The 13,109-nt window shown below is 45.6% G+C and overlaps 2 protein-coding genes across 3 annotated transcripts; both read right to left on the bottom strand.

Moving 5' to 3' along the window:
• Positions 1 to 204: 204 nt before the first annotated feature.
• LOC112880550 lies at positions 205 to 4,398 on the bottom strand. Of its 2 annotated transcripts, XM_025945223.1 has the most exons (7): positions 4,262 to 4,398; positions 3,824 to 4,178; positions 3,340 to 3,748; positions 3,001 to 3,118; positions 2,826 to 2,918; positions 2,303 to 2,506; positions 205 to 683 (listed from the first exon to the last, which is right to left on the bottom strand). In XM_025945223.1, exons 3-7 carry the CDS (start codon positions 3,633 to 3,635, stop codon positions 423 to 425), a joined length of 972 nt encoding a protein of 323 aa, XP_025801008.1. In that variant the 5' UTR covers positions 3,636 to 3,748; positions 3,824 to 4,178; positions 4,262 to 4,398; the 3' UTR covers positions 205 to 422. The 2 variants fall into 2 exon arrangements, with proteins under 2 accessions (XP_025801008.1, XP_025801007.1); XM_025945222.1 differs by having other exon boundaries at positions 3,340 to 4,178.
• A 127-nt stretch (positions 4,399 to 4,525) lies between these two features.
• On the bottom strand, positions 4,526 to 6,552 carry LOC112880549 (F-box/kelch-repeat protein At1g30090). The gene is made up of 2 exons (XM_025945221.1): positions 6,290 to 6,552; positions 4,526 to 6,173 (listed from the first exon to the last, which is right to left on the bottom strand). Exon 2 carries the CDS (start codon positions 6,013 to 6,015, stop codon positions 4,801 to 4,803), a length of 1,215 nt encoding a protein of 404 aa, XP_025801006.1. The 5' UTR covers positions 6,016 to 6,173; positions 6,290 to 6,552; the 3' UTR covers positions 4,526 to 4,800.
• Between the last annotated feature and the right edge of the window lie 6,557 nt (positions 6,553 to 13,109).

Here is a 13,109-nt window from a genome sequence, read left to right on the forward strand (position 1 = left end):
AAAGGAGATGCAGAGCTTCTCCAGGTACAGAAGTTTGACTAATAGTTCAAGATAGCAGCCATGAGTGTCTTGCCTGGCCGGCTGCTAAGAATCCGGCACTTTACAAAGCTGGAAGCAATCAGGCACATGTACCTTTTGAAACTATAGAGTAAACATGTACTGCTTGCAAATGCCATAGGGATGCAAGGAACAAGGCTGAAATAATTAGTCAAAAACGAGATGCATACACTGATGAAAATGTTTCTTTTCAGGAAAAACATGTCACAAGTAATCTTCTCTTTGGTAATAGTGAACATGAAAGGGGCAATGTCAAATCAAATGACGATTCTTATGGAAAAAAAATCAAATGACGACGATTGATTATACGGGGGGGAGCATCGGACGGTATTGCAATGAACACAAAATGGAACCTCTTTGTGCTGTCATGACCACGGCCACTGAGCATCCCTCCAAACGCACCACCTCTTCGTGATGTTCTCGTCGCCCTTGCTATCTAGATGGTTCGAGATTTCACGCATCTCGTCAGTGCAGCTGCTTCTTTGGTTGTTTGCCTTCTGTTTCCGAAGGAAGCTACAAGAGGAACGGAGCTCAAGATCACGCTTCAGTGCTTCATCCCTGTAACTCTGGTTTAAACACCTGGGATGGTCCAGGAATTTGACATTTTTCAGCCAAAGCCTGAGGGCCTGAATAATTGCAGCAGAGCACCAGTAAGATTAACCAGAAAACAGCACTAAAAAAAGAGATGAATGTAGCAGCAGCTCATGTGTCAAGTATTAAACTTCATGAATGAATGAATTCCAAGTACAACCAAGGTGCTGTGATGACATGTCAGCCAGCACAGGATGCAGTTGCCACAGTCATCAGTTATCACTTGTCAGTTGGTGAAGGTATATCAGCAAACGAAATGCCATGTGTTCACTTCAACTTTGCTACTGTTACAGACATAAAACCTCATCTATTTGAAAATTTTCATAGTATAATACCCAGAAGAGAAGTCTTCTAAAAACAACTAGCAGTATCATGGCATCGTCTCTGAAACTATGAACCTTTGTCGAAGCGAAAGAGAAACCTGCCTTCGATGCAAATAGCTTGCACAAATTGAGGAGTCCAATGGATCATACGCAGATGAGCTTATATCAGGATTCATGATAGTTGGAATTGTCATTGGAGCCTTACTTAAAAGCATAAGTACATTGTGGCCATGTCTTTCTCAATAATGGGATCTGCTAGAGGAGGGACTAAAGCACATGCAGCGATGTAGAGCTTCAACTTGCTGATGAAAACATGGTTTGTTTGCTCATTAGAAGCTACAAAATGCATTTACAAGAACACTTTTGAGCAAACAAAGCTTGGAGGGAGCGCCTAGATGCATATGCAACAAAACTGAATATTTGGATCATGGTTTTCAAGTATGTACTAGCAGGAATTTTCTTGGAAGGTGTTTGCTGAGGTCCTCAAGGCTCTGTTACACCGTATCTGCTGAAGAGCTCTGAAGTGAATATTACAGGCTTCTGCAACTAAAAGTGAAGGTTTTGTTATCTACTTCAGGGCACATTTACGTTAGGCTACTTTCAACTACAATATATGGTAGCATTTCAGATTTATAAGCTCTGCAAGGTTGCAATGCATCTGCCTGGGATATGAATACTATCACCAGAAATGGACTGAAAAACACCACGCAAGGGAGTAATAAACTAATAAATTACGTTGGAGTGCTATCAGGACATGGTATTCAGTCCTCCTAAGTTCAATTTCCTTCAGTTTGTTCGTGGGATGTTACATAACTGGTACGAGGAATTGAGGATATTGTATCTTCGAGCTGTAATATGCTGTGCCATCCTTTTTTCCTTTGTGTGTGTGTGTGTGTGTGATGAACCACTGTTACTCTACTTCATAATTCAAAATTGCCCCAGTTGCCATTGTCTATCTTAAATGTTTGTATAAACCCACCGGTATTGATTTGACTCAACAGTGATTTGAACATGGATACAATGGAGCCCAAAGAATAAATCCTAGAAACTTTCGCAATATCTGCAACTCAAGGTTTACTGTTGACCAAACATAAACTCAACGAATAATCACTATTATTTGCTTGATTGTTGATTAAACCACCATGACAGATTATTCATAGACCAACATACAGGAAAGAAGAATGGAAAAGAATACCCACCAAGTTTGTCTCATCTTTTTACATCTATTATAGCCTTTTCATGAGAGTTATCTAGTAGTGTTTATTGTTCAATGCGAAAATACAACCATAAACATAACCACAGAAAGGGTACAGAATACATAGGATTCTTACCTCCCAGTATATCCACGCAGCAACTTTGTGCGGCATCAGCCAGAAGAAAGTTGCCAGCCTCAAGGAATTACTTGTGTGTCCAACTAATTTGGCATGCAAAGCTGCAGTGAAATAGTTCCCAAGTGTTGGATGCTGAACTAATATGACAACATATAGGCTATCCCCAGGGGCATCAGCACGAATACTCCAGTTGCCGAGCATATCCTACAACTCATCCCAAGAAAAAAACACCCACTAAGAACATGCAACAGAGGTCAACATAGTACACATAGTTATCATAAACTAACTAGGCAATACGAACCAGTGAGTGTCAGAATCGGAAACATTGATTATACAACCACAAAAAAGAATTTGCAATGAGCTCCCTCAAGCAAGTGAATTGAGCCAAGTAAAGTTTCTGACTTCAATAGGTCAATTATATCATTTTTGCCATAAAAGGGTTCCAGACACCACATTGTCTGATATCTGAGTACACAAGGTACATTGTTTTTGCTAGCTTAATGCTTCTTAAGTGAGGTCATACCATAAAGGGGCTGACATGCAAGGGCTTCGCGACAAGATCAGAGTCGGGTTGGAAGGTAAACATCACCCTCTCGCCCCAGGGAGTGTTTGTGACCTGACACAAATATCGAGAGATTATGACAGTGCAAATAATTTACCATAACCCAATCAAGATGAATCATAGACACTGATCTCACCTCAGCAATGCACATCCTGAGCTCCCCATCTTGTCCCTGTCCCGCAGAATTGTAGCAGTAGTAAATGCTTAGCGGGTTCTGCTCGTACCCCACGCTCTTGGGTATTGTCAGGAGATGCCTTCACCAAGGATAGAACAATGCGAATCAGCGACAAAACATTTCACAAGGAAAGTTTTTTTACATGAAACCGCTCTGCCTTTCGCAATATTATAACAAATTGGAGATTTTTACAGCTCAATAATTGCTCTCCTTCGATTTTAGAGCACTAAAGGCGCGATTTTTACTAGAAAATGAGCGAAATTTTCGCTCAGTAACAGCAGTAGGGAGGAGGGAACTCACACGGGCCCGGAGGTGGAGGCGATGCGGCGCGCGTCGTCGGCGGAGAGGTGGTCCGGGAGCGGCATGCGGTCGAGGTCGACGAGCGCGTAGCGCACGGGGTACTCGAAGGCGTGTGCCGCCGGGCGCCGGCGCGAGTGCCGGACGCGGCCCTCGTACAGCCGAGTGGCGCCAGCGGTGGACCCACTGCCGGAGTCATGGCGGCGCTGGAATAGGAGGCGGAGGAGGAGGAGGAGGGATTGGAAGGCGGAGGTGACGAGGGTAGCTGCCAAGGAGGCGAGCAGGTAGAGTGCCTCCATGGCTGCTACTCCGGTTGCTGAACTGGCCTTGCTTTGACAGAGATTCACTTTGGAGACTGGTACCTTCTAATTTAATTCTCTATTTTTTTTGCGTTCAGAAAATCCTTCATTTTCTGTACACAGAAAGAACAATCTTCAAGGTTACCATTATTTTTCTCAAAATTCCTTAACAGCATGAACCAAATTACCGATTGGTAAATCATTGCAGTGGAAGTGGTAATAGTTTTCTCTTTTGGTAGGTGGTAGCTAATCCGTCAAGATATCATGTCATGTCTGACTTTATGCTCGCCAAAGACCACAAGACTACAAGAGGCCATTGCTACTGTTTCTGGTTCTTGGATGGCTACACTCCACGTCTCCAGCTGCATCTGTGGTCATGCCAGTCATGTGGATAACAGGATAAGCACCCTGTTTCAGATGGAAAAGAAATAGCAAAAGCATGGTAGTCGAATCTCACTCAGCTCCCCTTTTGATCCTTTGAGAAGTAGCACAATTGACCTTTATCTGGTTAAAAGGCATCCAAATAGATACCAAAATAAAAACCTGCAATTGCAAACTTTCCATAAATCGTTGCCATGTTGTGTGATGAAGCAATGCAAGGTACAGACAGAACTAAAGCATCATACTTGCAAAGTTCAGGAGGGCAGAATGCTAGCAATGTACCCAAGCTGTAGTGTTACGATATAACAGCATCAGTGCCCAACGATGGCAGAACGACCGAGACGTGTAAAATGAAGGAATCAACTACTTTTTAGCTCTGAACTGATCACAAATCAGCTTACGTTTTCCATCTGGTGCAGAAGCAGCCTGGTTACAAGCACAGTTATGCTATCAGTTTGTTGACAAGGCAAGCAGCATTTGGGAGAGTGCATTCAGCAACAATTCTAATAAATGTGAAGACCAAAGAACGAAATAGAACTTCCTGTTCAAGAACTGACAAGCATATACTTACAACAGGGTCTCAGTTTGTCTCTCTGTTCTGGAGAAACTCGATTTATTTCTTTACAGGTACAACAGTTCCAGACCGTGGAGATCTGACTGGAAAAGAGCCTACTATACAGAACACAACAGTTGTACGGGCAGTTTAAACAGTTGATCAGTCATTGTACCGGAGAAGGTTGATCAGCTGGGATATTTTTGCAGATCACCACGGCTCGAAGATAAATTAAGCATGCAGAATCTGGCTGCTTGAAGGTGTCAGATCACTGAATTCCTTAGGAACATCCACATCTTGCCAACAAATGGAGTAGTTTGAACTCCTGCTATCAGAATTGCCGCCGCCAGCAGGTTGCTTCTCAACATGCCCAATTGCTACATGGAGACCTCGGCCAACGACAACAATCTTGCTGTCCAGACAACTGACGGAGAAGGGCTTCATAATCCGCTCGGGCATCGGAGGGCCACTGACCGAGTCCCATGAATCTGTCTGCGGATCATAGATCTTAACCTTCATCCTCTCGTACTCTGAAATGACAAACAGATGCCCATCGATGACCACACTCTGTCCCGTCCAACCTTCGCGCATTCCAACCGGCATCGCCTCCCACCGGTCGATCTTCGGATCATAAACCTGCCCTCTCGGCGACGAGAAGAACGGCCAGGCGCATCCTTCAGTGACATACAGCCTACCACTGATGACAGCAGAGTCCGACGAGGCCATGTTCATGCCCATACTAGCAATCGGTTGCCAAACACCCTTATCAGGATCAAGAACCTCCGCGGAATTCAGCTCAAACTGGTTGGTGCTATAACCCCCGGCGACATAAACCCGACCATCGATCACGCCACCGGCAAAGAAGGAGCGAGCAGCGATCATCCTTGTCATGACCGTCCACCTGTTCTTGTAGATGTCATACTTGAGAACCAGGTGCAAGGGGCAGTCCATGTCGGAGACGAGGCCGCCGCAGACGAGGAGCGTGCCGTCGCTGGGAATGGCGACGCAGCCGAACCCACGCGGGCACGCCCGGTCCCGGCACGGCATGGCGGGGATGGCGTGCCAGGTGAGGTGGCCGAGGTCGAGCACCTTCCACTGGATCTTCCCCGTGCAGCGGTGGAAGGCGAGGGTGAAGAGCCAGGGGGTGCGGAGGCCCAGCGCCCTCCGTTGCGCGAAGAAGCGCGCCTTGTCGGCGAGGAGGTGGCGCCAGCGGCGGCACACGAGGCGGCAGGCCGCGTGCGCCTCGACGGGGAGGCGGAGGAGGCAGCCGAGCGCGGCGTCGTCGGGGAGGCCCGGGATGAGCGGCGTCTCCCAGGCCGGCTGCTGGGGGGCCTCCGGGTGCGCGGGGGCGGTGGTGGCGAGGCGGAACTTGGGCGTGAGCGCCATCTGCGCGTCGCCGAGCTTGTGGACTGGGGCCTGGTGGGAGGACACCCGGACGCGGCGCATGCTCCGCCTGCTGCTTCAGCGGCGAGCCTCGTCGACGCAGGGGAGCGAGTCAAGCGAGCTGCTGCTTCCCCGGGGGGGGGGGAGGAGGCCTCAATTCCTCGACCACGAGAAGAGATAAAAAAAAACAATCGCCGGAGGAAGGACCGATAGCAGCCCGCCTGGTAGACGTCGCTAGAAATCAATCGGTGCAGAACAGAAGAATGGGGGCGATTTGCAGTATCCAGACCCTAATCCCCTGCCAATCTCACGAGACGAGGAGGGACAACGAACTGACCTGGAGACCCCTCTTCCTCCGGCTCCGGCGGCAAAAGGAGACGGCAGCTTCCTTGGGGCCGGCGCCTTCTCCTGGCTGAAGCCGAAGCGGCGAAGGGAGGGGAAAAGATCTTCACCTCCCCGTCATCGGCTCGGCTGGCAGCTGACGCTCCTGTTCCAACAACCACCACCACCACTACCAGCCCGGCAGCGACACCAAACCAGCAGAGAGGGAGGTGGGGAAGAAGAACAAGAAGGGTGAGGTCAAAGCAGCCAATTAATACCACCACTAGCACAGCTCGAACGCATGGCTCCCTCAGTCCCGGGCGGCAGCCTGCGATTTCTTTTCATTTTTTCCTTTTTTCATCAAGAAAAAAACGTCTCGGTCTTGTTCGGTGGGCGGGCCCCACCACCCGCTGCACGCCCGACTCACTGGTATCTCCTCCTTTTCTGCCCCATTTTGGTCGTGCGAGGAAGCCAGCATCTCGTCGTAAATTCTGCGCTATAGAAAATTTTATAAAGAATTTTATAGCATTAAACTCTACACTATATCACCAATTTTATTGACACGACGGGAAGAGAAAGGAGAGAGTTTCACATGATACTAGAGAAGTTTCGTAACCATGAAACTCATCTGGTATAATTACCTAGTTTCCAATCAACAAGGTAAGTGTGCTATAATACTGTTTATTGAGGCCGACCTAACAGTAAACAAGTAAAGTGACGTGATAGTATTTTGGTCTTTTTCTCGACGTATTAGAAAAAGAAAAAGAAAAAGGAGGATTATTAACTTTTCTTAATTGGGTTGGGGGTTTAGGTAGGTGCGTGAGTGGGAGCGGGGTTGGTGAGTGAATCTAACTACTCACGGATTAGCGCGGGACCAGCTCGGTGATCGCGACGGGCTTGACGACGACCAGGCGGGAATGAACCGAGTCAGCATCTTGCGCCACCGAACTTGCCGCCGTGCCTTGACGAGAGGAGAAATCTAGTCTCTCTTAACAAATACTAACAACGGAGGGGAACGAAAGAAATTCTTCTAGCAGTGCTTCCGTTTTTAATTAACTAAAAGCTACTTCAGTTTGAGAAAAAATAACTCAACAACGGACTGCAGAAAGATAAGATGGGGCAATAAATATTGGGCCGGCCCAATAAACAAGAGACGACCCAACAATCCAACGCCGGCGAGGCGGGGCCTGGGCTGGTCGCTGGAGCAGTCCGTCGGGCTGAGGAAGGCGAGGCCGAACGCGAGGATATTTTTAGAAAAGGATAAAAAAATAAAATTAGAAAAAGAGATGCCGGTGGGGAAAATTTTAAAAAATAGTTACCTCCCGCCCGCTGATTGGGCGGGAGGCGTGGGGCCGAGGACCTCCCGCCCATCCAGTGGGCGGGAGGTTCCCCGAGGGCCTCTTCGCGAATTTTTTATTTGCGAAGAGGTCCCTGCCGGGGTAGGCGGGGGCATCCCGCCCATCCAAAGGGCGGGATGTTGTCCTGAGGGGCATCCCGCCCTTTGGTCGGGCGGGATGCCCTCCCCCCGGCTATATAAGCCCGAACCAGCCCCAAAAATTTTATTTTATTCAGCAAAAATCAGAAAAAAAGAAAGAGAGGAGAGGAAGAGAGAAGAGGAAGCGGCGAATCCCTGTTCACACGTCAATTTGGAAGTATATTCTTATTCTAGCCGTATAATTACTTGAAAATAACTATAATCTAGGAAATATTTCTTAGAGTAGTTATGTTTTGAATAGTTTTTAGCATTTTCATTTGTTTTTAGTATAATTGATATTCTGAATAGTTTAGAATTTGTAAAATATAATCTGAGAATCGCTGAAACTTAGAGTCGTCGTTGTGTATTAATATGTAGTGTAACTAGTTTATTCAACTGTGCGGTATTTTCAGATATGTCTTCCGAGAAGGGTATTTTCAGTATATATTACGGAGAAGGAAATGTGATTTATGGGCCAAATGGTGTAGATTTAAGTGAATTCAATTGTGCGGTTAGAGAAATTACCAGACCGCACGAGAGGACATTTGATTCCCTATGCAACTGGTTAATGAGGGGATTAAGGATTAATCAGGAGACACACACTGTGAGTGTTCAATGCGTCATTAATCGTACCACTCACGCTTTGATCTGGGAGCTGATGCCACTTGCAAGCAACGAGGACTGGTTAAATTATCTGCAAAATGCAAGTCATTGGCAATGGCCACCGGTACTCCTTGTCAGTGTGCACCAGAACCCTTTGATAAACACTGAAGCTGCTCCGGGGGATGAAAATATTGATGAAGAAGTTGAGGGGGCAAACATTGAGGCAGGTGGGACCGCAGCACCTCAATGCGTGGCTGATGAGGGGGAGAACATAACCTTCATTGTTGAACAGCTGCAAGACGAAGAACGTGAATTGGACGAAGCAATGAATGCCGATTCGTCTGATGATGACGATGATGTGCCTGAAGATTGGGTAAGCAGCGACTTCGGTCATCTTGTCGTAGATGACGGATCTAGCTGGCCTTCGGATTGTAGGGAGAATGAAATTATCCAGGGTGCGAGGTACCACTCAATTAAAGAGGTGAAGGAATCTGTTAAGTGCTGGTCTCTATCTCTTATGCGAGAGTTTAAAACAGTCGAGTGCAAATCTCGTAAGTACGATGTGGTATGTGTGAAGGAGGGCTGTCCATGGCGGGTGCATGCCTATAAGGGTAAATGGAAATATTATTGGGAATGCTCCATTGTCACTCAGCACACTTGTCATTTGCCTGGGGTGCAGAAGACCCATCGCAACCTAACGTCGCAATACATCGCAAATGAGATGTACGGGACGATAGTAGACAACTTGTCATATGAACCAAAGTCTATTATCAGGTACATTCAGGAAAAGTACAAGTATACCATCTCGTACAGCAAGGCGTGGAGTGCAAAACAAAAGGTGTTGGAGATGAGGTTTGGTACGTTCGAGGCTGCATATGATAATGTTCCTCGATTGCTGGCCGTCCTATGTCAGAGAAATTCTGAAAGCTATTATGACCTGAAAACTCTAGACAAAGGAGAAGGTGTTCGTGGGCTTCCACTGGTTGCAATTGTGGAATTCATCGTCCGGGGGTGTACCGATTACTTTAGGGAGCGGTTCACTAAAAATCAGGTATTCATGCGAGATCCTGACAGAAATTTTGGATTCATGGTAACACAATATATGACTAAGAAGGCAGAAAGCGTCCGGCTACACCACGTACGGCAATGTGGAACATATGAGCTCAAGTTTGAGGTATCTCCTAAAGACAGGGCACGACATGGCATGAGACGTTAAACTCCTGTAAAGGAGTGCATTCTCAAGTTTGATGGAACTTGTTGTTGCTCATGCATGAGGCCTAAGTTGCTGCACTTACCTTGTTCTCATGTAATGGCTGCTTGTGCGGATATTCGACATCCTGTCGATATATATGTTTCACATTACTTCAGAAAGGAGACAATTGCCAGCACCTGGCAGTATGAGATCTATGGGTTCCGTTTGGTTGGATCGTTCACTGAGACAGCGAATCCTGTTATATATATTCCAGACCCAAGATCATCACGGGTTAAGAGAGGGCGTCGTCAGTCACGGCGTATTCGTAATGATATGGATGAGTCAGAGCTCCGTCCGAGGATACAACGCTGCAGTGCATGTAATCAGATTGGACACACGTATAAACGTTGTCCAACTAATGATGCTGGCCCCAATTCTGCTGAAGCTAGGCCTACAGGTGATGCTACAGATGGAAGACCTCCGGTGGCATCAAGGAGTGGGAGACGTCGCCGATCGAGTGCTAGTACGTCATCAGGCATCATTTAGTTGTAATTTTATTTGAACGTTGTTTGCTTATATATAATATTTACCGCGTTGAGATTGTATGAGACCTGGATGCGTATTTGCAATATTTGCCGCATTGACTCAAGACAGAATATTTGGATTCATGTATTTGTAATATTTGTAATGTTTGTAATGTTTGTTATCATATTATTTTATTGTTTATGGCTTCATGTATTGTACTATCGTAATATTTAGATTCTACGTTGCAAAATGTTATTGTTTAACTATCTTCGTACGAGTTTTAGATACCGTAATCTTCTTCGTAAAATTGAATTAAAATTTTATATGCATATAAGAGTATTGCGAATAAATCTTGTATTTGAAAAAAGTCTGAATTTCAAATAGTTTGTGAAACATAAATTCTAAGAAAATATAACGGGACCTGGAAGCATCCCGCCCACTGGTCGGGCGGGAGGCCTCCCGCCCACTGGCCGGGCGGGAGGCCTGCTTCAGGGACCTCTTCGCGAATAAAAAACTTTTCTTATTCGCGAAGAGGCCGCTGGAAATTTTTTTGGAACCTCCCGCCCGATGGATGGGCGGGAGGCTCCTTTCCGCCCGTTCAATGAGCGGGAGGTACCCATTTTCCTAATTTCTCCCATCCGGCTCCCCTTTTCCGAATTTTATTTTTTTATCCCCTTTTTAAAAAAAAGTCCGATAAGATTGCGCTGAAAAAACTAACGGTGGTGGTGGGGCCCACGTTACAGGGATCTCCTGGCAGAACTAAGAGCCCATTTGCCACCGCAGCTTCTTAAGGAGATCCGTAAAGCTACGCTAAAGGGGTGGGTATTTTTAGCAGCTTCATGAATGTAGTATCTCGTGAAGCTATTTCCATCTTATATTTGGAGAGAAGAAGGTAGAAATCATAACTTCTCTCATAGACTCATGCTTCTTCAAACGATTTTGAAAACAGTTTTAACTTCATTAAAGAAGCTGTTTTAAAAGTTTTAACTTCTAGGAGAAGCTGAAGGCTGTATCAAATACGATCTAAATCGATAGCGCTTTCTCCGGTCGACTCCATCAGCTCTTTAAAAAATTGTTATATGATGTGGCAGTGCTTCTGTTTTTATTTAAAAGCTGGCTCAGTTTGAGAGAAATATAAAAGAGCGGTAGAAATTTGTTGTGTTTGCCTGTCACAGCTTTACTCCTTTCTTTTCTTTTCTTGTCTAGTCCACGTACGTGACTTGGGCAGTTCACGATTAACGGCTTAAGACTTGCCGTTTCAAAGAAAAAGAAAAAAAAAAGAGAAAAAAAAGCAAACTCATTTTTTGTTTCCCGTTTAGAAAACGAAATGAACTGTAACTCAACAACGGACTGCCGAAAGATAAGGACGATAAAAGTTAGGCCGGCCCAATAAACAAGGGACGACACGACACATGACAACAGACGATGATGGGCAGAGGTAAGGCAATGAGCTGGGCTGAACAACGACCAGGAAGAGACATCCATTCCTACAGGCCACTGGGCCGAGTTTCTGCGGCCTGTGACAACGTTGGAGGGCCCAGAAAGAATACGAAATTTTGGGGCTGGCTGATGTCCTAGCCTACGGACCAGATGCCGCCGTGACCGGCTGAAAGGCGTATAGGCGGATAGATGCATATGATAAATTAAATTTTGGTAATTAATAATAACCGTACATGACTAATGTGTATTTTAAAATAGATATCATATCTTGAATATATCACATATGAAATATGAAAGGAGATCTATTGAAATGCGTGTTAAAGATTCAGACATGAAAATTAAGAACTTTTCTAGTATCAAATATCATGAAAAGATAAAGGATACTTGATTTAATTCAGATTTTATAGTTTTTAGTTTTTGACTGTACTAAGAACAAAGGGGTTCTTGAGTTAGTAGGTTGATCCAGTGAAAGTTGGCTTTAAAATCATGTACACTTGCTGAAGCTCAGTCCTAGACAATTTTAAAAAAACAACACTTGGAAGAAGAAGAAATTCGAAGAAAAACTCAATTCCAAGCCTACTGCACAAGTGGCAGAAAGATTCTAAGGACCGGTTAAATCTAAGCAAAAATATATATCAAGTTGGTGCATTGGACAGTGCAGATGGAGATTAAATGATGAAACCTCCACGTGACCAATTAAATCGACGCACCGTCGGTGCAATGGAAAGTGCAATGACAATCGATACAGCGCCAGAAGGTTCTGGGTCAAAATTTGCTTCAGCACCGGTTAAGCCGACGGAGATGCATCGGTGCATTCGTGCTGGTTTTACTCAGTACCGTTTTAAGAATGGCAGAAGCCTTGGTCTGGAAAGTTCTTCATGACCGGTTAAACCGACGCCGTCAGTTCAATCATCGGTGCAATAACATTAGCACGAGAGCCTATCAGAAGTCTAACGGCTACTATTCACAGTTCAGTGTAATCGGTTGAATTGACGCATACGACCGATTTAACCAACGCTTTATGCTTTTTGGAAAAGTTGCTTCCAAAGGCTATAGCTTGATCTCTAGACTATATATTCACTTTCCCGGTCACTTAAGCTGCCTTTGACTTGAGGCCACTCCAGAGCAGAAGAGAAGAACTTGAAGCCATAAGAAGAAGAGTTTGAGCTTGAGAGTTGATTCAAACACAAAGAAACATCCGTTCTTGAGTAGCAAGTGTGCTTGAGCTTAGGACCAACTTAGGTCAAGTGAAGGCTTAGGGACAGGTTACTCTTGGTGTTTGACGGCACTTAGACAGTCTTAGTGACCCGGAGGCTCTTGGTGATCTGTTCGAGTTTGCGGGAGCTCCAAGACGAAAAGATTGTACGCGGTTTGAAGCTCGCCGCTCCGGATATGGAGAAGGAGCATTCTTAGTGAACACTTACTTCTTGGCGGTGATGCAAGGGAGCTCAACCCTTAGTGGGTGCTCCAACGTGAATTAGGGGGCGTCAACTCAATACTACAGGAAAGAAATAAGTTGTCTTATGTCCCTCTCTTTACATTCAAGCATTTACATTTGGTTTTACTTGTTGCTATCTTTGCTCGCTTGTTTGTTGAGTAGGA

This window comes from Panicum hallii, chromosome 2 (assembly GCF_002211085.1).
Source record: "Panicum hallii strain FIL2 chromosome 2, PHallii_v3.1, whole genome shotgun sequence".
NCBI lineage: Eukaryota > Viridiplantae > Streptophyta > Magnoliopsida > Poales > Poaceae > Panicum > Panicum hallii.